The sequence below is a fragment of the Martes martes genome (assembly GCF_963455335.1).
Source record: "Martes martes genome assembly, chromosome: 16".
Taxonomy (NCBI): Eukaryota; Metazoa; Chordata; class Mammalia; order Carnivora; family Mustelidae; genus Martes; species Martes martes.
Window position 1 is genome coordinate 17,152,405 of NC_137904.1, and position 24,452 is coordinate 17,176,856.

Here is a 24,452-nt window from a genome sequence, read left to right on the forward strand (position 1 = left end):
CACATAGATGTTTCCAAAGAATGAGTTCTAGCTGGGAGCTTGGTTTAATCCTGCTCTCTTCCACTACAATTGAATGAAAAACAAGCTACTTCACTGTATTAAAAGCAAAACTAAAAAATTTGCCTCAAACTGTTGACCTAGCCAGGTAGAGCTCCAGGACCTGACTTCTGCAAACTGTATCTCCCTTCTCCAGGAAGTAGGCTTCCTTTCTAGCTCTGAGTTCCCATTCCAGCTCCAGGCCATGTTAACAGTCTTTGCAGAAAGCTGCTGAGGTGGTCACTGCCTGCTGGGGACATAAATACAGAGATTCTCCTATTAAGGATCTGCCTATGTTTCCTTCATAATAAAAGTAGATGCAGCTCCTTTAGAAAATTTGATCTTTCTGAAATAAGTCAAGCAGAGAAAGACAATTATATAGTTTCACTCATATGTGGAATATAAGAAATAGTGCAGGGGGACCATAGAGGAAGGGAGGGAACTCTGAATGGGAAGAAATTAGAGAGGGAGACAAACCACAAGAGACTCTGGACTCCGGGAAACAAACTGAGGGTTACAGAAAGGAGGAGGATGGGTGTATGGGGTAACCAGGTGATGGGTATTAAGGAGGGCACATGTGGTGATGAGTACTGGGTGTTATACACAACTAATGAATCATTGAACACTACATCAAAAACTAATGATGTACTATATGTTGGCTAATTGAACATAATAATTTTAAAAAGGAACATTTGATCTTTCAACTTAACTAGGGCTGTTTAACATTGACTGGGCCTTTTGGAGCCTATGTAACCTTCCATATTAGTTTGTTTTAATGGAAGCAAGATTATAAGGGGAAGACTGGCCATGGGGGACAAGAACCTCACAGGACTGGACCTGATAATATGTGATTAGGTATATCCTATTCCTGCCCCTGCTGTTCCTGTCTTTACTTTTAAAAGGACTAAGGAAGCTTCTCTTCACTTAGGTTTTCTCCCCCAAGTGTTCAAATTAGTGAGTTGTGAACACTGCTGCTTAATTCACATGATATAAATATGACAGACACCCCCACCTTTCCACGAAGGTCACCACATTTTTTACCTTGACCAGAGGCCCGAGTCATGGTGTACCTGTGTTGTAAGACCAAGCACACTCCCTACCCCTGACAGGTCAAGGAATGTAAGTCACAGCTCTCTTGGCCCTATGGGCACAACCCCAGTCTATCAGTCTTCACTTCCTTGTACCTGTACTTCTCAGAGTCTAAGGAAGGATAAGTATGTCTTAAGGAGAAGATCATGAAGCAAAGCTACTGGGGATGGTGGTGTTCCTGGACTGACCCCTGTTTCTCTCTGCTTGGTTACAGCTGCCCTATGAGAAGAACTGCAAGAATAAATTGTTTTGTGTTGCTGAGTTACAGATGACCACCACTATCTCTCAGTGAGTTGGATCCAGTCATCATAGTTTCTGCAATTAACTTCCTTCTGAAGGCTTACCTGGGCAAAGCCCTCATCAAAATTGACCCAACCTCAGGGCCCACAAAGGGCTTTGCATGTATTATCTCACTGGGTCCTCAGCCATACCATGAGGGAGGCAAGAGATTTATATCCCTCATTAGGGAACAGACTCAGTGGTTGGAAGGACTGTATGTGGTCACAGTGGTCATTTGGTGGACTTGAACCCAGGTCTCTTAACATCCTGGATAATGCTACTTTCATAATCCAGTGTCCCTTGCTCCTAGGACTATCTCAGTTAGATGTAGCCTCTTCCTTGGCTCACCTCTTAACCAAATTACTTAACTAATTCATTAAATATTGACGGAGCATCTCCTCTGTGCCAAGTACTCTACAAACATGCTGAAGATACATCAGCAAACAACATAGACAAAAATTCTTGCCTCCTGGTGTTTTAGGTGGAGAAGATAATAGGTAAATTTTATATTGATGAGATATACATAGTACACTATGAAGAAAAGGCAGGGAAGGTGGGAGAAAGTGCTGGGTAGGGGTGGGTTGCATTTTTAAAAAAATTTTTTAAAATATTTTGTTTTTTTATTTGATAGAGAGAGATCACAAATAGGCAGAGAGGCAGGCAGAGAGAGAGAGAGAGGAGGAAGCAGGCTCCCTGCCGAGCAGAGAGCCCGATGCGGGACTTGATCCCAGGACCCTGAGATCATGACCTGAGCCGAAGGCAGAGGCTTTAACCCACTGAGCCACCCAGGTGCCCGGGTTTCAGTTTTAGAATGGCCAGAAAAGAGCTCACTGAGCTGATGTTTTGGTATACACAGGAGGAGGTTGAGGGATGAACTAGGTGGGTGTCTGCAGGAAGAGCAACTATAAATGCCCTGAGATGGGAGCATGGCTTGTGGGTGGAGGAATGGCCAGGACACCGGTGTGGTTAAAGTAGAATGAAGAAGGGAGGGGTAAAGCCGGGGCAGGGAGAATGGTTATTCACGGTTTCTGAGGACCTGCATAAAGGCTTTTACTGTGGACTGGTAAGCCGGAGGAATGACAGGATCTCGCATTTTAACAGGCTCATTCTTGCTTCTGTGTTGTAGACTACAGGAGCAAAGATGTAAGCAGGAAGATAGTAAGGATCTATTACAATTCAGGTGCAAAGTGATGGTGACTTGTCCACAGTTGTAGCAGTTGAAGGTGGTTATATTTTGAAGTTAGGGCCCACAGGATTTGTTGATGGATTAGATGTGGGGAGTGAGAAAAAGAGAAGGGTCTAAGGCAGCTTCCTCCATTTCATCCTGAGCATCTAGAACTTTGCAGTCTAGTACAGTAACTATTAGTCACATTTGGCTATTTAATTAAAATTAAGTATAATTAAAATTTTAGTTCCTCAGTTGAACTAGGCACATTTCAAGGCCCTACATCCACATATGGCTGGTGATCTTCAATAGCACAGATACAGGCTATTTCCATTCTTGCAAAAGTTCTGTTGGATCACACTGAACTCCAGAATAATGGCAATGCCAAGAACTGAATTGGGGTAGGAAGCCTTTAGAAGAAATCTTGGAAGGCAGGGTGGAGAGGAAGAGATAAGGATTTTGGCTTTGGACATGTGATGGTCTTAAAATACCCTCCCTGGCTACTAGTGCTGTATATGGAACATGGTACTGATGGCCTGTTGGCCAGGGTAGGCATCTGTGGGGAAGAACACCGTTGCCTAAATCCTAGTAAGCCTTTTTGTAGACATTTGTAGGACTTGTGGATGGCTTAGCCTATCTCAATTACTGAGGATCCAATTGAAGACTTTTGAGTGCTTTGGAATCCAGCCTAATAAACAGATGCAGCTGTTTCCAACAGGAATTAATTACAGCCGAGAAATTCCCTCCCTCCCAACTCCTTGTGATATGTAGCACACACAACTGGCCCCACATCGCCCCCTAGTGTAAATAGTAATCAGTCTCTTCCTTTTTTCAAAAGCATTATTGAGTCTAATCCTTAGCATCCAAACATTTCAGTGTTTTCCACCTTTTTCTGGATATAGGTCTCCTAAAGAACCTAAGGAAAACTACAGACCCTACTCCCTAGAATATCACATGTGCATACATAAGTGTTTGCATTTGGGGCTTTCCAAAACTATCCATGGTCCTCTGGTTAAGAACCCCTGTGAAATATTCCATTGGCTCCCAGAGCCCTCTCCTGGGCTCTAGAACAGTATATCCAACTGATGTTTCAACATCTCTACCTTGTTACACCACAGGCACTTCTCATTATACCCCTAACTGAACTCATCTGGTCAACTGCCATCCTGGTGGTGGCACTCTGGTCTCCCTCATGAAGAGCACAACTTGGTCATCCATTCAGGACTTATCCTTGATCTGTTGCTCTGGTTGCAAGTGTGGCCTTACTGTATCTGGCTTCAATCCCTTGTGTCTGTCAACACTACTACTGTGTTACACAGGCATTTGCCATCTCTCAATTGGATTTCCACTTACAGCAGGCTCTAGCTATCTCTGCCCCCTCTCTCCCACTGATCAATCTATTCTCTTCTCAGTTGTGCTAAAACAAAAGCAGTATAACAACAAAACACACGTCACGTTGCTTCCCAGAGCTTCCTATCCTGTTTTTGAACATTTTGGATGGTTAGGAGATTTTCTTTGTATTGTTAATATGTTTTTCTGTAGATCTTGATTGTGGATAGTGGTTTTATACTCTGGGGCCCCACAGCACCTCAGCAGACTGAAAGAAGCTCTCACAAATCCCCCCGTCTTCTCTTCTCCAGTCTGAAAAGACTGTTTTAAACCAGTCTTTAAACTGGAAGGGCCTGAATGAGTTTGCAAATGGTAAACTGAGGCCAAGAAAGAGGCAGGGACAGTATCCGTCTCAGACACTTCAAGCAGCTCAATCTCTGGTATTGAGCAGAATATCTGGCACAGAGAAAGTACTCTGTAAGTATATGTGAAAATGAAGTATCTTGCCTAGGGTTGCAGTGATTTGGTAGTAGAAAGAGGATTTAAATATAATTTTCCCAACCCTCTTTTGAGAATGCTAGACCCGAGGCAAATTAGTTAGACTCTCTTGGATTCTGTTCTTTTCTATGAAATGGAGAGTAACCATACTATTTTATAGGGTTATTGTGAGGATTAATTCAGGATGTGAAGCATTTAGCACAGTCCCTGTCATATAGTAATCAACATGGTAGCCATTATCATCATCTCACACACCAACTGAGGTGGGTGTGGCAGTCCAGGCATTTGAGTGGAAGAAAATCTAGGCTAAATGTATCCTTTAGGCAATTTAAGGAGTTAGTTGAGAATGTACTATTGTACTGCTTGTCATTCTTAAAGATTAAATAAACTGGTAACTTGTTTCTATTTGCCTACCCGGTGCAGGCAGGAATTGGTGGTTGGTCTCACAAAGGAGCTGACTATGAACATTAACCTAACAAACTCTGGGGAGGATTCCTACATGACGACCATGAATTTGAATTACCCCAGAAACCTCCAGTTTAAGAGGATACAAAAGGTAACAGTGAAATATGCCACACATGGCTTTCCCTCCCTGTATGCCTGCTTTTTTATGGAAAACCTCCTAACTGGTCTCCCTGCCTCCAGTCTCATCCTGATCCATCCAATAAATGATTATTAATGAGATGAATCCCCTCCAAACCACTACGCACTGTGCTGTGAGTTCTCTGCCTCCAGAATCTTCAGTGTGGCTGTTCTTTAGTCACTTTCTTGCCTGCAGCCTTTCTTAACTAGGGTTCTGAGAGGGAAAAAAAATCTCTAACACATGAGCCTGCACTGGGAAAGTAAGAATCTGCCCTTTCACTCATGAGCCTGGGGTCACAGCCTGGAAGCTGGCTGTAAGAAAACAGGAAACAGTGTTTCTCCCAAGGACATCCTGCAGCTGCTAAGTACTGTAAAACGGTGAAGTACTGTAACACTGAGAAATCTTCTCGAAAATCATAGGCAATCAGAAAACTTTGCTGCTTAAAGTTCTATCTGTAATTATGAAACCATTTCACTTGACTGGAGAATATAAGTCACTTTGAAAAGAAGCAGTCTTATTTTCCATCTGGAGTACAGAGTTTCAGATATAGCATTTCTGTACACAACTTTACAACTTCCTAAGAGTTTCCAAAGGAATGGGTCCCTGGGTCCAGACCTGATGTTGATGGACCCTTTGATATACAAGCCTGCTTTACTTAGAGCCCACCAAAACTCTGCTTTACTTCTATATTACCTGAACTCCACTCTTCCCCACCATTCCTTAATAACTGTCTTGGCTTTTGTTTGGTGAGACACCACAGTGCAGTTTTCTCATGATAAGGAGTCAGTAAACCTGGCTTTGTCAGGTTACAGATTTGTCCGTAGGGTCTTAGGCTATTTAGGCTAGGACAGCATCTATTATATGAAAATAATGAAATTATCTCATAAGCTTCTCAAGTGGAATCAGTGCTGCACTATCCTTGGGAGAATTAAGAAAAGTGTCACTGAAATCACCTTCCGTATTCAGTGGTCCAGGTGAAGAGCCCTGGTTGAGAAAGGCTCTGTGGCAGTGTGGGGGCTCATGCTAGCCTTCCAGTCCATCCCAGTATGATAGGTTTGCCCAGCTCAAATGTCTCCTACCCCTGAAGATTTTACAGATTCCTCCTAGTTGGATTTTACCTCTTGCAATACTGTCTTTCCTTGTACCTTCCACAGAACCACTTGGGCCTTGTATTTAAATTCCTCAACAACCTATTGATCCCTTCTGCCCAGCTTGGGAGGAAGACAGAAACCAAGTCTGATTAGTGTCCCAAGGCTCCTGGCAGATGTCTGGCATGTAGAAAATCAGTGAATGTTTGTTGAATTGGTACCAGGAAACTTCTTTTCTTGCTCTTTAAGAACAGTGTCTTCTCTGTGTTAACAGCCTCCTTCTCCAGACATTCAGTGTGATGACCCGAAGCCAAATGCTTCTGAGCTGGCCATGAACTGCAAGATTGGCCACCCTGTACTCAAGAGGTCATCTGTGAGTGTTTGGGTTGGCTGACTCTTCTCACTACCGTGGAGGTGGTGTCTCCTACATCCCAGTGTCATTTGAATCTTAGCAGTGGTCTCCACATTTCCCTTTATTGCAATCAATCCACAGCAGAGCTTAGAGCTGCCAAGTTTGCTTTCAAAGTAAGGAGTGGTGGGCTGGGGGATACAGCCACAAACTGTTGACTCAGCCCCATACAGCAGAGTGAAGTTGGGAGTAGTATGGGAAGAGCAGCAGGCCCAAAGTTACTAGTGGTGAGTGAGTCCCTCATCTGCCACTGATGATCTTTGTGCTGTGCTCTGAAATGGTTTCCTCAACCGTGAAAGAGGAGTAATGCTGTCTGCCCTGCTTACTCCATATTGACATTGTGATGCTTATGTGGAATAATGGATGTGGAGGCATGCTGTGCTAAAAAATGTGAGGCATATGAATTGTTTCCCAGGTCAGTTTAGTTAGTAGGAAGCAGTTTGAATTGTGAGTGGTAGAGAGGAATCAAGTGACCTTTTCTTTTTCCTTTTTTTAAATAGGCAAACTTTTCAGTAGTTTGGCAGCTAGAGGAGAATGCCTTTCCAAACAGGACAGCCAATATCACTGTGACAGTCACCAAGTAAGTGGGCCGTATGTCCCTGCAGGCCCAGGCTGTGGCCCTCGAAAAAGTCTCCCTCCCTTGTGCATGTGTAAGAGCTGTGGCTCTGTCACTGCCCAGGAAGAGCCTCAGTGAACCCACAGGAGTCTGTGCTGCTGCAGTGACTTGGTTTTCCCTTCTTGTTATCAGAGTTGCTTAAAATGTCCTTTCATTGACACACAAAGCAAAACTATGGTATAATCTAGTAAATGAGCCTTGGACAGAGGTTCTATTCCTGTCATTTCACCTGGAGAAGCCCCGTCGTCTGTGAAACTTCTGTTTTGGGGGTAGGGTATGGGTATAGTGGTGGGAAAGGGTTCTCAAACAGGGATGATTCTGTCCATCAGGGGCAATGCCTGAAAATATTTTTGGTTGCCACAACTTGTGGGGTGTGGGAATGCTTCTGGTATCTAGTGGATAGAGGCCAAGGATGCTGCTAAACATCATACAGTATACAAGATGGTCTCTTACAAAAAATTATTTGGCCCAAAATGTCACTAGTGTCAAGGTTGAGAAACCCTTTTTAAACCAGTGTTTCTGCAACTATGGTCTTCTAGCAAGTCTTCTGCACTCTAATTACTTATCTTCAAGCATCTTTTCTTATCTGACTTTTCCTGACCCCGAAAAGCCAAGGTATATAAGCAGCTGTGTACAAAGTGGGTGAGCTGTGAACTGACACTCTTATTTCCTAGTTTCAATGACAGAAATTCTTCAGTCAAACAGAGCCACAGCCTTCAATTCAAGCATTCCTTCCTCGCAGTTCTTCCGAAGTAAGTACTTCCAAGGGGCCAACACCTGCAGCTTCAGGTGGTCAGGGTGGATGTGAGCATTCCCCATCTCGGACAGGAGGCTGCTTAAAATCCAGGCTCCCACTGATCGCTAAGGGATGTAGTTTGGCCCTAGAAACCCCATGGTAGTAATCAAGGGAGGAACAGTACCAACTGGTCTTAATACTAAAGGTTACTGATGTAATACTAAGGAGGGAAGAGAGGCGCTGTGGGATTGGGAAAGAAGGAAGGCGAAAAGTAAGGTCACCAAGGATTAACAATTAGACACAGAACCAGCCCAAATATACAAAATTCAAATATGTCTACCTGAACTGCCCTACCACCACTTTACATTTTGATATTCAGCTTTGATTCTTCTTCAAGATATGGTGCCCTCTGTCCTAGTGTATCCAACTGGTAGCATTCAAGCTCATTTGAAAGAAAGGGGCCTTGAGGCCTAACAAATATCCTCTCATTTGCAGACCTTCAGTGATGTACATGAACACAAGCCAGGGGCTTTCTGTCTACAAAGAATTCCTCTTCAATGTAAGTGCTTAATGCTTATTATTGCAAAGTTACAGGTGGCAAAACAACACCAGTTTTGATTTCCCATTCTCTGATTTTATTTTGTAGATACATGGGGAAAATCTCTTCGGAGCTGTATTCCAGCTGCAAATTTGTGTTCCAATCAAATTACAAGGTCTCCAGTTTATAAGAGTGAGAAACCTGACGAAGATTCAGGTACTTAGAAGTTTTTTTTTTTTTCTTTTGTTTTTTTAATCACAATCACATCTCTTTCCAGAGTGACTGTGGATTCTTAAAGGTATAACACTAGAATTCTAGGAAAGGAGTAAAAACAAGTTTAGTTAACTTAGGAACACATTAGGAGTAAATTACCAGTCATGTTCACAAGAAATAGCAACCATTCGGTTCTTAAAACAACATTTCAGTTTTCCTTCCCTTGATGAAAAATAAGCAAAATTTCAAACCTTTTTAATACCCATGGACATATTTATTTTCCCTTTGAAAAACTGATAAATCCTGCTTCTTTGTAATTGACAAATAAGCTTGATAAACAGGTATTTCTTGCCCTTCTCTCTATAAATTTACCATCTTTCCTCCCTCCAGTCTGTCCCTGTCTCTGCTTTGCTACAGCCCCTCTGCTCTCAGTTGACTTCCCTTATGATACCCACAGCCACAGGCTCTGATCACCTTGAAAGTTGAGGCCTTTGACTTTCCTGAATTTTTTTTTTGCTCAGGGTTTATGAAATGTCAAGGTTCAAAAATGAATATATGGAAAGGCATTTACAGAATGGAGTCTGTTGACAGAGAGGGCTTATAAATTGTAATCATTTGTTCCCAGGTATAGTTTATTTTTAAAGAACATTTGTTAATTTCTAGAAACATTTAGAATGGGAATTCCACCCTGCTCTGGGGATGGAGATTGAAAATAGCATCAGGGACTTTAAGACCAGTGTCCTCTCAGTTTGGGCCAGTAAGGTACCTCTGGCTTATTTAAATAGACTGTGCTGGCAAAGCAAGTCAGTGGCAGAGCTGAAGTTCAGCATTGTCCTATAAAAATGCTGGATCTTTCTCTTCATTTGTTTCATGGCAGGGGTGTTACATTTAATCTTGAAGGTCATCTGTTTCAGAATTTTATCTGTTAGGTAATGGAGCCAGAGCACATTATTGTAAGGGTGATATTCACCCCAGCAGTTGTTGTTCTCCTTCCTCATTAGCCTATAGATCTCAAACTGGTAGTCACCTTCACCTGTAAATAGGTCTTCATCCATGGAAATGTCACAGAACACCACAATCCCATCCCGCTCCAACCGTGACAGTGTGTAGTCAATGATATTGACTTGCACTCCACGGGTGGGGATAGTGCTTGTCTTCCCATTGAGGGTGTAGTGGAGCTCTTTGAGGCTGGTTTTCTTTAAGAGCACGTTCCCCCAATGTAAGTCTCGGTGCTCAAAGTGCAGTGATGCCTCTGCCACTGCGAGGGATGCTGTGATCTGGTGTAGGATGCTCTTTGCAGTAGCCATGGAGGACAACTTCGTTCTCATTTGCTCTAAGTCAGTCCCTCCAAACTCAAATTCCAGTACAATGAAGAGCTGGTCTTCCTCAAAAAAGTCAGGCCGGTCATTTGCAGACCCTTTAGTTGAGTTATAATGGTCCCAGGCTCTGAGAAGCAAGGGAGGGTAAGATCCTTGAACACAGTGCACTGAGTTCAAACCAATAAAGCCTTCCGTACGGTTGCATACCTCATCAGACAAGAGGCTCAACTCTTTGGAGATGATTATCTCTGGCAGAATTTCCTCAAAAGTTTTTTGGTGGGCTCCATTGACTAAATCTGGTCCTTCAATAGCAATGATTTTTAGGGCAACAGGTGTGTGATTAGCAACTGTTTGAAACACTTCTCCAAACACTCCTTCCCCAATCTTCTGACAGCACTCCAATTTTTCTGTGGAAAGGCAATAGCTAAAGGGGATAGGACCTTCCTGATTGCATTCCCCATAAACTTTCTCAGCATCAGATGCCTTTTTGTCTGTGACATGTAGTGTCTTTAAGGGGGTTAGCAAATACATGGAAGAGCAGTGCCAAGGAGACAGAGCACTATTTGTTCTGTTCATAACAGGAGGGTCTGAATATTCGGATATGAGGGACTCAGAGAGAGAACTGGCAATGGTGTGGCTGCTGCATACTTCTGACACAGCAGTCACCATCTTCTTCTTGTGGAAACTGAAGGAAGCCCTGGCTTTGGTCCAAGAGCAGGCGTTCTGTAAATGAGTAAGGTCCTGGGTGAGGAATGAGTCTTTTTCCATCTTTTGGCTCTTCTTAAACTGGTGATAATGGAGAAGGGAGGTTTCTACTGTTTCCTGAAGTTTCCTTTTTCGCTTAGGCCCAGTTCTCTCAAACCTGTTGATTTCCCCAGGTACAATACAGCCCTTGCAACCATCTGCTTCCTCGTCCATCTGGGCAGCCCCTTGAGACCCAATCTCTTGACAGGAGTCCTGGTCTGTGGCCCTCTTCTTACCGATGCTTGATAAACCTGGCCTCTCCAACCTCTTCCCAGTCCATTTCCTTTCACAGCAAGACTCCCTCATATTCTTCCCATCTGCCCCAAACTCAGAATCTTCAGGGTTTCCAGAGTCCATAAGACTAAAGAGAGCTGACCTGAGGCTGGCATGGGCTTGGTGGGCCAGTCTGGTGAACCTGCTTCCTCCCGTTGCTGCCTCCTGGAAGCCATGGAGGGATGTTGGGTCCGGGGAGGCTGCTGGGAGGTGGAAGCCGCTCGGAACTTCGGAGGCCGCATCCAGAGAGGCGGAGGGGCCGGGGCCGGGAGAGGCCAGACTGCTGAACAGGGAGGCACTGGTGCCCAGCTCGCCGCCGTCCCCGGGCTGGTTGCACGTACTGAGGTCCGGGCTGAGGCGGCCTGGGTTGCCGTTAGGGAAGGGCGGCGGTCCAAGCGGGCCGCAGGGGGTGCTGCACTTTTGTGGAGGCCGAGCTCGCAGCCTCAGGCGTCGTGGAGTCACGATCAGACTCGGCCAGTCCTTGGAGGCTTGACCGCCAGGGCGCCTCCGCCGCTGACCTACCAGAACGCCGAGGAAGTCAGGGTCGTCGGGATCGTCGGAAGCGATAGACCCGGAGGGGCCGCCGCTGCTAGCGTCGCTGCTACTACTGCTGCTGCTGAAAAAACGCTTCCGGTCTTGCGGCGGGAACCACTGCGCGACTGCCCGGTCCGGCCGCCGCCGCGGCCTCCCGCCGCCCACAGCCCCATACGTTCGGAAGAGGCGATTCCCGAGTCGCTGGCTTGACGCCGCCATAGTCGGCACCCGCCCGGAGATTCAAATGCAAACACCGCGAGACTTCCTTAAGACAGACGCATGGGCGGGCCTGACTGCTGGGTCCTAACGTCCGGCCGTGAGCATGCGCATCACGAAGGGTCCCGGGAGAGGTGGGAGAGGGTGCGTGACTGGCAGTTAGGCATCCTCTAATCCGTACTGTCATGGCTCTCGTTTCAGGCCAACACTAAGTGCAACTACAGTCTGGAGAAGGAATGTGGGAAAGACCCCGTTTGGGTGAGCGCGGCCGTCCCGAGAGGTTAGGGAGGGAGGAGGGCTTGAAGCTGGTGACGTGAGCGGCGCGGGGCTGCTGCTGCTGGCGTTCACTGCTGAAAGCGAATGCAGGGTGGCCTCCAGGCTCTCCTTAGTCTCTTCTCTGGGTCAAGACAGCCACGGTTGCGGCTTTGCTTGAGCCGAGGTGAGCGCTGAACCTGTTCGCACCCTCTATCCTGGAACTTGAACGTGCTCTGCGTACTAAGTGTTAAAAGTTTTCTGCCTTTTCACTCAAAAGGGGATAGTGCTAACTGTAATCAGAGTTTCCTTTTCAGTATGTGGACCAATGGTATTCAGTGAACTGCACCATCACTTCAAATAAAGAAAATGTAACGGTGGCTGCAGAGCTCTCCTTGAATCAATCGCAGCAGGTACTTGAGATGGTGAATGCTTTATATTTGATTGTTCTGCTGCTCATGTGCATCGGCTCTCTGTCCGAGAAAAGTTAATAGCATCTCAAATGTAACATGTCCAAAACAGGTGTCTTGATTCACCTTTTGCCCCAGTCTGTTCTTTACACAATTACTTGGGGTAATATACTAGGGTAAGTGACTGTAGTTACTTAACATAGGAGATACTTGTGATTTCTTCCTTTCCTACATCCCCACATCTATTCCAGCCCCAAGCTCCATCATTCCACCTCCAAAATATGTTATAAATCCATTCACTTCTTTCCATCTCCACTGCTACTGTTGTAGTTCAGGCCACCATCTCTTGCCCAGGCCGTTGCAGTAAGCTGTCTTCTCCTCCTGTCTCTGCTCTTGCCATGCCCTTTACAAATCTTTCTTCACATAACAGCTGTTTTAAAATAAACATTGTGCCATGGCTCTGAAAAGAAAAAAGTTATATTTGAATGCACCCCGAGTAAAACACATACTTTTTCAGTGGCCTGCAAGGCACTGCATGATCTAGTCTCTGCTTCTTCAACTTTATCTCTTAGTACTTGGCTCTTTCCCACTTCGTATACTCCAGCTATTCTATCCTTTCTGTTTCTCCAATATTTATTCTGACCACAGGATCTTTGCCTCTGCTCTCCCTTCTCCCACTGTGTACTTCTCCCCATATCTTCATGTGCATGGTTTCTTATATTTAGCTCCGATGTTACCTTCTTAGAGAGGCATTTCCTGGTCACTCATTCTAAAGTGGGCATTAGGATGAAGTTTAACTCCTCACAGTGATCCAGGTAAGAATGATGATATCTGAACTGAAGGAGTAGCAATGAAGAATGGAGAAAAGGGACAGATGTGAGGAAAGAAAAGAAAAAGAATTGTTAAGAACTGAATTGGGGCTGGTGAGTGAGGCTGTGACATGAGTTAAAGTGTATAGGAAAAGAAATTGGGGAATGATTGTAAGTTTCTTGCTTTGGTAACTTTGTGATTGCCAAGACAGCTAACTAGACAAAGGAATACAGGAGAAGGAACACGTTTAAAGGAAAAAATACTGTTCAAAACAGTAAGTCTATGTCTAAAATATGTTTTTATCTACCCTTCATCTTACAGTTACCAAGAGGTGTAAATGAACTGCAGATCCTTGGTGAAATCTATTTCGACAAATCTCTATATGACGGGCTGAATGCAGAGAACCACAGAACTGAGGTAATCCCTGGCTATTTTCTGGTTCTCTGAGCAGTGTTCTGGGGAAAACTATGCCTAGCCTTAGAGTCTCTGTACAGGCAGCTCTTCCTGTTTTCAGTCTTGCCACCTCTGATTTTGACTCTACCGCCATCTGCCTCTGGAACCTTGAATTAGTCAGCTTCTGCCTCAGTGTTTCCATCTTTGAAATGGCAATTGAATAAGAGGACTAAGCCGAAATAACTAGGCTGTAATCAACAGCTATGTATACTTTGATTTGAAAAATGTATCTTTAAAATATGCTAAGTGAGAAATTATTATCTTTTGTATACATTGACAGTCTTCCTAGTGTACAGTGTCAGTGTTTATATTAACCAGTTACTCAGGAATGTGTAATTCTTTTATAAATTTTAAATTAAATAGTAGGACTCTTGGGATTTCTTTTGCAAAAGTGCGACCACAAGTCAAACTGATGTCTGTGATCTATGGGCTAAATAATCTTGTTGACACTTAAACTAGATGTGGTTAAGTGTCAGCTGGCAGCAGCAACTAACTTGAGAGATAATCCATCTGTGGGCTCGTTGGTCAGGCATGATCATTACTGGAGGGAATGTCAAGAGAATGACACTTGATTTCTAAATATTAGATCCTCTGATTTCTTTTCTGGAGGAGGAGAAAGGGACAATTCTCCAGACATATCAGAAATAACATTTCCTTTTTATTTTTAAGTATTTCTAATACAGAAAATTATATGGAGGAAAGAATCGCTCCATTATCCCACTAACCAGTTAAAAAAAAAAGAACAGCAAGAAAATCCAAGCCTTACAGAAAAATATCAAATGAAAAATAATGGTTCCTCACCCCCCCCCTTATGTCCCCAATTTCTTCACAAAGAGTGCTACGATTAACAGTTTTGTATATTCACATTTTGTATATTCACATATGTACATATTCTGTACATAGATTCCCAATAATTATAATTATTTTCCTTCCTTTAAATTCAGCACCCTAAGCAAAGTATTAAGTTGTTCCTGACAATAAGCAAATAAGGTAGCGTGAACCTATGAGTATAAATAGCCATGTATCCAAGTGCATTTCATCTGCAAGTAAGGGAAGACTTCCACTAATGTACCATAAAGGCATCTGTTATTTGTCTGGTCAAGGGCCTGGCTCCTTTGGATCTTGTGCCCTACCATCTGTGTTGGTGCCGCCTTCCCTTGTAGCCAGCACAAAGATGCCACCTTTCCCAGTGCTGTTTCTTCATATGGCAGGATACAAAATAGGAAGCAAGAGATCAGTAGATGCAAAAGGAATTTTTCTAAGTGTGTCTTCCCTTTTTAGGGAGGAAAATTTTCCTAAAAACTCCCAGCAGCTATCTCTTTACATCTTTTCAGTGAGAACTGGCTCTCATGTGAATCACTGGCAAAGGGGAATAGCTCTGTCATGATTAGCTTAGACCAGTCATGATTTCTGAATGAAAATTAAAAGGAGAGAATGGTTGTTGGGTAGGCCACCATCAGTGTTTGACTACAAGCACTAGTATTCTGTGTCCTGTTTCTCTCTCCATCTTAACCAGGGTAGCTTTATGTCAAATCTGGAACTTGTGGGTTTAGAAGAGGAAAGGGGGAAGAGACTTTGAGAAAGAGGAGCATTTCTTCTACTGAAATTTGTCCTGTTACATCACTGTGACCTTGGGACTTCTTTCATTACTTTCCTAAACCCAGATTCTCAAGTCCTTCCCCACTGCCCTCCACTTCACTCTTCCATAGAAGAAAAACCAACTTTCTTCTTTTCCTCCCTCTCTGTTGCTTTGCTCCCTCCCTATTCGCAAGGCCCAGAACTTACTCCAAATAACCTCCTCTACATGTGAATTAAATAGTTACCTGGAGGGTCAACTATAGGAAGTAACTGGCATTTATAACTTAATTGGAAGAGGCCTTAAAGGTGAATTTGTTCAGGGGTGCCTGAGTGGTTGAGTTAGTTGAGCATTCACCTCTTGGTTTCAGCTCAGGTCATGATCTCAGGGTCAAGGGATGGAGCCCCTCATCAGTCTCTGTGCTCAGCACAGAGTCCACTAAAGATTCTCTCCCTCTTCCTCTGCCTTTCCCTGCTTGCATAAGTGCATACTTGAACACGCACAGAAATAAAAAAAAATCTTAAAGGTAAATTTGTCCACCTTTCCAACTCATATAGAAATGATCTCCAAAGGCCTCCTGACCTTGGTGCCTAAACATGTGCATGAAAGGAGCTCAGTGTTTTGGGCAGGCACAGAAGTCTTGGTGGCCCTCTGGCCCCACTTAAGTACTGGGAAGCTCTGGCCATGGGAAGGCCATAACAGTCTCACTTGGGAAGCAGTGTCCCCTGAGCTTTCCAGCTGAGTCCTGTTAGTGAGAAGAGGGCTTAGACTCTTAAAATTAAGACAGCCTTTAGACTACAATTCTGGAGTTGGCTTCTGATAGAAGAACTCTGTAAGTACATCTGACTCTTGAACAACACGAGGGTTAGTGGTGTCAACTCCCCACATAGTCAAAAACCCATGTATAACTTTCAACTCCCCAGAACTTTACTAATAGGATACTGTGAACCAGAAGCCTTATTATATTAAATACTCTATTCTTATAATAAAGTAAGCTAGAGAAAAGAAAATGTTAAGAAAATCATAAAAGATACATTTACAGTACTGTGTTTATCAAAAAAAATCTGCATATAAGCAGACCTATACAGTTCAAACCTGTGTTGTCAAAGGGTCAGCTGGAGTGTACATGGGTGCCATTTTGCATTTATTTTATTTTATTTTATTTTTTTCCATTTTGCATTTATTATCATGTCTTTGAGGTAACATACACTGTAGTTTGGTGACGAGCAGACCAGTATCTTTGTGATATATTTCATGGGGATTTGTGCAAGGTCAAAAGAGCTGTCAGAACAGAGTTGAAAAGGACATAGAGATTATTTGAAATCGGTCATCATTTTGAAGAGGAGCTTGGGGCTCAAGGACACAGAGTGGCATAGCTGGATGTAGAACTGATTTTCTATCTTTCAGTGTTCTCTAAAACCTAGAGATTGTAATTCTCTGAGACTTCTGTTAAACTGTCAAAGAATCCTTAACAGATCTCCTGACAGACCAAAATAATTGGAAGTATTTTGTTCCTTAGATAATTTTATTGTGCTGTTGTTGGTGTGTTTTTTCTATCCAGTGTTTGTTCTCTTTGCTTTTCATGGATTCTTTTCGTGTATCTAGTTCAGAGATCCTTTCGTCAGCCATGCCAGTCTACTAATGAGCTCATCAAAGGCATTCATCATTTCTCTTACAGTGGTTTTTTTTTTTTTTTTTTTTTTTTAAATCTCTAGCATATCTTTTGGTTCTTTTGTTTCCTTCTTTCTGTCTGTCTGTCTTGTTCTTTCCTGGGGTTTCCATCGCTGCTTAATTACCTCTCTGTTCTTTGTCTTTGTTCTTACATGTGATCTACTTTATCCATTAGAGCCCTTACCATATTAATCATAGTTGTTTTAAATTTCAGGTCCGATAATTCAAACATCCTTTCTCTGTCTGGTTTTGATGCTTGCTTTGTGTCTTCAAATTGTGTTTTTTATATGTTTTATAATTTTTTTCTTTTCTTTTTTTTTTTCCTGATAATTTTTTCTTGATAGCTGGACATGATGTACCAGGTGAAAATAACTGCAGTAAATAGGTCTTTACTAATGTGGTGAGGTATAGGGAGGGGAAGTGCTCTACTATTCTATGATTAGGTTTCAGTCTTTTAGTGAGCCTGTGGCTCTGGGCTGTGAACTTCACAAGTATTTCTCATCTTTTTTCAACGCCCTTAGATGGGACAGGATCCCTAGAATGGGCTTGAGTTGGGAATTTCCCTTACCCCAGGTCAGTTAGGCCCTGGTAATACCTTAGTAGGTTAGGCTCTAATTAACTAGTTTCCCCTGAGGGTAGGCCAGACAGAGTGCTCTGGCCTATTTCAGAATGGTTCCTTTTCCTCTCCCCTTGCCAGAAGCACAAAGGGATTTTTCTCCAGTATTTACTGTAGGAACCTGGTAAAGCTCCTGGAAGAAAACCTTATAGTATTGTGGGGGCTCCATTATGACTGGGTTCCTTGGGTTTTTAACTCTGAGAGTCGTCAATACTGAGCTTCTTATAATTCATTGATTACAGATCAGGTTTTCTTACACCAGCACTGGGAAGACTCTACTCCCTATATTTGTCTTTCTCCCTCACCAGTCTTAGAGGCAGCAGTTTGCCAAGTGTCTTCCCTCTCTTAGAAACTCAAGAGTTGTTGATTTTTCAGTCTGTTCAGCTTTGTACTTGTTAGTATGGAGTGGTGCCCATCATGCACTCTACATGCAGGATCAGAAACTGGAAGTCTCATTAGATAATTTTAGATGATGCAATCAAATGTTTAGCTTTTTGTTTTACTGTCAGCCTCGGTCAATATACAGAATGTTGCCAAGTTCTCCTATTTTGTTCCTTAAAATAACATGTAGAATTTTTTTCTCATCGCCTTTAGCAGACTTATTGGATGATCTCCTTGTCTTGTTCCAGATCACTGTCATCTTCCTGAAAGAGGAGCGTTATTTGCCTGTCTTCATTATCATTATTATAAGCAGTGGTTGTGGCCTTCTGGCTTTGACTCTGATTATAATCATCCTATTCCAGGTCAGTTCTACTCATGTGAAATATCAGAGTACAGAGAGATTTTCCTAAAACAGATATGATGATCATTACCCTATTTAAATCCTTTACTTTCCTTCCCCTGTTTTAACGTTCAAACTTTTTTGCTGCTTTCACGACCCTCACTCTGTGGCCTCTTCCCCTCTCCACCCTTAAGTCTTACTTTTTCCTCTGAACACATGGAACTAAGTAAGTTTGTGTTTCTGTGCTTGCTATCTATACTGCTTTCCCTCCACACTAATGCCTTTTCCCACTTTTACACCTTGTTCACACTCTTCCCTTAAATCTCAGCCCAGAGATTCCTCAGTCTCTAAGCTGAGTTATATGCTTTTCCTGTGAACAAGCTGTTTTCTGGAAACCCTTCTAAGTGGCAGTCATCACACTGTATTGTAATTATTTTTGTTCCTACTGGATTGTGAGTTTCTTTTTTTAAGACTTTTTTATTTTTAAGCAATCTTTACACCCAGCATGAGGCTCAAACTTACAGCCCTGAGATCGAGAGTCACTAAGCCAGCCAAGTGCTCCTAGACTGTGAGTTCCTTGATGTAGGAGGCCATACTATCCATAGTAGGCTGCATATTTTTACATAAATAAGATGCATTACAGCTGAAACTATAATACTTTGCAGAATTAGTTAAGTTAAAAAGGTCAAGGAGTTTGGGAACTTAAGAGGAAGGTGATTTTTCACTTCTGACTGGAGAATGAGCACCAGAAAAGGCTTGTGGAAAGGCAACATTTAAGATGGATCTTGTACAGATGTAGTGAAAAGAAGGGGTACATGTATCCCAATGTTCATAGCAGCAAGGTCCACAATAGCTAAACTGTGGAAGGAGCCAAGATGTCCTTCAGCAGATGAATGGATAAAGAGGATATGGTCCATATATACACTGGAATATTATTCAGCCATCAGAAAGGATGAATACCTATCATTTACATCAACATGGATAGAACTGAAGGGTGTCATCCTAAGTGAAATAAGTCAGTCAGAGAAACGCAGTTATCGTATGGTTGCACTCATATGTGGAACATAGGAATAGTGCAGAGGACCGTAGGGGAAGTGAATGGGAATGGGAATGAAATCAGAGAGGGAGACAAATGGCGAGAGACTCTGGACTCCAGGAAACAGACTGAGGGTCACAGAAGGGAGGAGGTGGGGGGATGGGGTAACTGGGTGATGGGCATTAAGGAGGAGACCTGCTGTGATGAGCCCTGGGTGTTATATGCCCCTAATGAATCATTGAACACTACATCAAAAACTAATGATGTACTATATGTTAGTTAACTGAATTTAAATTAAAAAAATTTTTTTAAATATAATAGTTCCTGATTTAAAAAAAACTGATCCTAAAGGATCAGATAATCAGGGAGAGATTCAGAGGAGGCATGAAAAGCAGAGGAGTATAGGAGCTATTTTGGCAACAACTAGATAATGGTTTTCTAAAACAAGTGGGTATTTTAGGTCTGTAATGGGACTTCCCCTTGTTTGTTTTAGTGTGGCTTTTTTAAAAGAAAATACCAAAACCTGAACTTGGACAACACAAGGAAGACTCAGCTGAAATCAGAAAATCTGCTCACAGAAGACAATTAGGACCAGCTTCCTCATCTTTGGGGCGAGAACATCAACCAGTCTTCGTGTCTTTTTTTTTTTTTTTTTTTTAAAGGATGATCTAGAGTAGAATCTAACAAATTGTTTGAGGAATATTGTTTTTTAACCATACATTGTCCCAAAAGTGCTTGTATGTTTTGCAGAAAATAAACTTGGGAAATATCTGATATTAAATAAAATTAAACTGTTTTCTTTACAGAAGTGCCTTTATTTTTTTTATTTTTATTATTATTATTTTTTTATTTATTTGACAGAGATCACAAGTAGGCAGAGAGGCAGGCAGAGAGAGAGGAGGAAGCAGGCTCCCTGCTGAGCAGAGAGCCCGATGCGGGGCTCGATCCCAGGACCCCGGGATCATGACCTGAGCCGAAGGCAGAGGCTTAACCCACTGAGCCACCCAGGCGCCCCATAGAAGTGCCTTTAATACAGAAATATACTTTGTGATATTTTTTCCCCAAGAGAAGGTACAGCAATTTCCAACCTTATTTGCCTAAGAATGCTTTTTCTTGGCATTTCTATATGTTTCCCAGTGTGGTCTTCTACAAAGTACATCTTGGGGGACAGTGGTCAGAAGCTTTTCCTAGTCTAGCATTTTCAAGATCCTAAGGTGTAGCCTATTATTTCAAATCAGGCCGTGAAAAAGCACCACCTGTAACAAATGTAAAAAGTAGAAAAACAAGTCACCAAAACAGGAACTAGGGGAGGCGAAGAGAAAACCAAGACTTTGTTCTGTAGTTTCATTTCTGTTGTATGTATATCTATTTAAATAATGCACTGTGCTAATCCTTATCCAGCTTCCTGCTTAGTGAATTGCTTAGGAGACTTTTGTTGCTCAGTAAATACTGTCACTAGGAGAGAGCACTCTTCCACAGGAGGAGATGGAACTGGCCAGGGAGTTGGGAGCACAGATTACGGCCTTGTTACAGGCTGACTTTGTTCTTAGTATCTTATTTTATCTTTATACCCTATGTTAAGACTTGACTCATCTCCCTACTCTTAACCCTACAGTGGAGAAATCTTTGTTTTCATGTATCATAAAAGTTATTGCATAAAAATTAAATGGTGTATCAGTATATAATGTACAAAGTGATCTTTATCTTTAATTCAGATGCTTTCATTATTTCTTTTAAATTTTATTTTTTTTCTGAAATATATATATGTGTATAAGGTATGAATTAGGGACTGGATTTTGTTTTTTCATTTTTCATTTTGTTTGTTTTCTCCCAGAAGCATAACTAACTAATTTTCCACCTCCTTTGCTTTTCCACACTCCTGTATCACAGGGTTTGAAAGACTAAACATTTGCCAGACTCCCTTGCAGGTGAGTTTCTAGTTTAGGTTTGGGCAGTGAGAGGCACTTGCATAAGACTGGAAGGTGGAAAGATAGAGAAGTCTTTCTTTTGGCTGTGGCCTCCAGCAGTGGTGGCAGCTTCCTGCAACTCCTGACCTCTGGGTGATACCAACTGTCCTGTTTTTATTTTCTAGCCCTCCTGACAAATTTGAAACATAACTCTCTCTATTAAATCCCTTTCTGCTTGAAATATCTAGAGTGGTTTCTGTTTTGTTGTTGACCTTGAGTCTAATTATATTATTTCCAATGAATAATAGTTGTCCCTATGTCATTTATTGAAATGGTCATTAATAATGTGAAATTCTGCTGTTACTCCTTGTGAAATTCATATACATACATATAAATTTTGGAAATTTAATTTTGCTTCACTGATCTGTTTGTTCTTGTACCAGTACCATAATTGAAGGAACATTTTCTAGCATTATGCAAATGATAAATTCAAAAGAGCACAAAGGTGTCTAAAAAAGGAAAAGTAAGTCTCCCTTTCCTCTCCACCCCCAAATTCTTTCCAAATGCAACCACTGTTAATAAATTTTTAGCTATTCTTTTAAAAATATTCCTATGAGGGCGCCTGGGTGGCTCAGTGGGTTAAAGCCTCTGCCTTCAGCTCAGGTCACGATCCCAGGGTCCTGGGATCAAGCCCCACATTGGGCTCTCTGCTCAGCAGAGAGCCTGGTTCCCCCATCTCTTTCTGCCTGCCTCTCTGCCTGATTGTGATCTCTGTCTGTCAAATAAAGAAATAAAATCTTTAAAAAAAAAATTCCTATGAATATACCAACATAAACTTACTTTCTCTCTAGATATATTTAGATATGTATCTAAATATATCTAATCATCTAAATATAACTAATATATATCTAAATATAAATATATCTAAATATGACTAAATATAACTAAATATAACTAATATATCTAAATACAACTAAATATAAATATAACAATATAAATATAAATATATCTAATATATCTAAATATAAATATAACTATAAATATATCTAAATATAAATATATCTAAATATAGCTATATATATCTCTAGACATACATAGATATATACATGTCTAGAGATATATATAGATAAAAGTATATATATCTATATATATGTTTAGAAATATAAATATATAAATGGAATTACATTGTATGTAGTGTGTAGTGTCCCACCTCTTGCTTTTTCATCTAGTAGATTCTAGGTATCTTTTAATAGCAATATCTGCAGATACACCCCAATCTTTTTTTGTTTTGTTTTTTAATTTTATTTATTTATTTGACAGACAGAGATCACAAGTAGGCAGAGAGGCAGGCAGAGAGAGAGGCGGGGGAAGCAGGCTCCCCGCTGAGCAGAGAGCCCGATGCTGGGCTAGATCCCAGGACCCTGGGATCGTGACCTGAGCCGAAGGCAGAGGCTTTAACCCACTGAGCCACCCAGGTGCCCCCAGATATATACCCCAGTCTTTTTAACAGTTCCATAATACACTATGTTGTGTTTACTTAACAATTAAAAAACTTAAAAATTTAAACTTAAATTTAAAAAAAATTTTAAAAGCTTAACAAAGTAGATATTTAGGTTGTTTCTGTTTCCTTTTTTTATTACAAAGAAAAGGTATGATGAACTTCTCTAAACATGTATCTGGTCTAGTATGCTTTTCCAGTATATTGATGGGTAAGTTCCTAGCACAATTATTGGCTCAGAGATTATGTGCATTTGAAATTTTGATAGATGAAATAAGTCACAGGAATGAAAGGCATTGAATGAGAATTATAGTCAGTGGTATTGTAATAGCATCATATGGTGACAGATGGTAGCTACACTTGGGGTGAGCAAAGCACAACATGTGGAGTTGTTGAATCACTATGTTGTATACCCAAAACTAATGGAACATCGTCTGTCAACTATACTTCAATTAAATTTTTTGGATAGATGATGGCAACCTCCAAAAAATTTTTACCATTTTATACCTGCACTTAGAGTATATGAAGTGCCACTGTATACCTTGCCACCACTGTATACATTGCCACCACTGGACACCATCAAACTTTTAACTATTTTGCTAACCTGATCATTGTGAAAAATGATATCCTGTTTTTGATACCAGTTTTAATCCGTATAACTTTGCAGTAAATTTTGATACCTGATAGGACATTTTCATTCTTAAGTTACTGATTATATTTTTCATTCTTAAGTTACTGATTATATTTTATTCTTAAGTTTCATTCTTAAGTTACTGATTATATTTTTTCAGATTATTCTTAGTATCTGTGTTTCAAATTCACAAAAGAAAGCATTTTAATTTAAGGATTAAATTAAGGATTTTAATTTAAATGTACAGATTAGGTTGGGAAGAATTGCTTTCTTTACAGTATTACCTACTCAGAAATATGACATTTCCCCACTTGCTGAGATTTCTTTCTTTCCTTTTTTTTTTTTAAAGATTTGTCAGCGTGCCTGGGTGGCTCAGTTGGTTAAGCATCTGCCTTCAGCTCAGGTCACGATCCCAGGGTTCTGGGATTAAGTCCCACATCAGTCTTTCTGCTCAACAGGGAGTCTGCTTCTTCCTCTCCTCCACCCCTCTGCTCATGCGTGAGCTCTTTCTGTCTCTCTCAAATAAATCAATGAAATCTTTTAAAATCTTTTAAAAGATATTTATTTGTCAGAGAGAGAGCGCGCACAAGCAGGGGGAACGGCAGGCAAAAGGAGATGCAGGCTCCTCAATAAGCAGGGAGCCTGATGTGGAACTCCATTCCAGGACTCTAAGACAAATGCTTAACCGACTGAGCCACCCAGGATTCTCTTGGATTTTCAAAGGAGAAAATCCTATCTGGAAATAATGGTGATTTGGATTCTTTTTTATATTTATACTCTTTTCATCCTTATTTCTTTGACTAGAAGTTGTAGAGCTCTGAGAAGTTAATGGGATTGCTCTGTGTACCTCCCCTGCCTGCCTCACAGCCTGCCCATGGCCCGACTCCCAGCAGGCTCCCTGCTGAGCAAAGAGTCCGATGCAGGGCTCGATCCCAGGACCTTGAGATCATGACCTGAGCAGAAGGCAGAGGCTTAACCCACTGAATCACCCAGGTGCCCCCCTTCTTTATATTTCTTGAGTTATTTCAGAGGATATACCTTCGAAGGCAAAAAAAGAGGTAAGTTTGCTTCAATATTTCTCTGTTGTTGGGCTTAGAAGTTTCATCCAAATTTTCTGCGTTATAGGTGACTTAGAGCCCTTGCTTTTATACTTTTTTATTACAAATAAGACCCTACTGTCATTATAACAGTCAAGCCTTATACTGT

The 24,452-nt window shown here is 41.7% G+C and overlaps 2 protein-coding genes across 2 annotated transcripts in view; one reads left to right on the forward strand and one right to left on the reverse strand.

Annotated features, from left to right (window-relative positions):
• Window positions 1-20,014, forward strand: part of ITGAE (integrin subunit alpha E) — a gene marked incomplete at its 5' end in the record, with an annotated part of 67,860 nt that extends 47,846 nt beyond the window's left edge. Inside the window, 12 exons of the mRNA XM_080826610.1 lie at window positions 1,340-1,413; window positions 4,820-4,952; window positions 6,342-6,440; window positions 6,977-7,056; window positions 7,767-7,844; window positions 8,324-8,387; window positions 8,475-8,582; window positions 11,867-11,923; window positions 12,235-12,330; window positions 13,459-13,554; window positions 18,083-18,196; window positions 19,704-20,014. Coding sequence (XP_080682736.1) covers window positions 1,340-1,413; window positions 4,820-4,952; window positions 6,342-6,440; window positions 6,977-7,056; window positions 7,767-7,844; window positions 8,324-8,387; window positions 8,475-8,582; window positions 11,867-11,923; window positions 12,235-12,330; window positions 13,459-13,554; window positions 18,083-18,196; window positions 19,704-19,799 — 1,095 coding nt within the window. The 3' untranslated portion in view covers window positions 19,800-20,014. The remainder of the gene's footprint in view (window positions 1-1,339; window positions 1,414-4,819; window positions 4,953-6,341; window positions 6,441-6,976; window positions 7,057-7,766; window positions 7,845-8,323; window positions 8,388-8,474; window positions 8,583-11,866; window positions 11,924-12,234; window positions 12,331-13,458; window positions 13,555-18,082; window positions 18,197-19,703) is intronic.
• On the reverse strand, window positions 8,626-11,747 carry HASPIN (histone H3 associated protein kinase). Its single transcript, XM_080825886.1, has one exon. The coding sequence runs from the start codon at window positions 11,666-11,668 to the stop codon at window positions 9,353-9,355; it is 2,316 nt and encodes a 771-aa protein (XP_080682012.1). The 5' UTR covers window positions 11,669-11,747; the 3' UTR covers window positions 8,626-9,352.
• Window positions 20,015-24,452: the final 4,438 nt, after the last annotated feature.

Excerpts from the sequence above, each read along its gene's own strand:
- HASPIN (XM_080825886.1), bottom strand. The coding sequence starts at position 11,668 with ATGGCGGCGTCAAGCCAGCGACTCGGGAATCGCCTCTTCCGAACGTAT.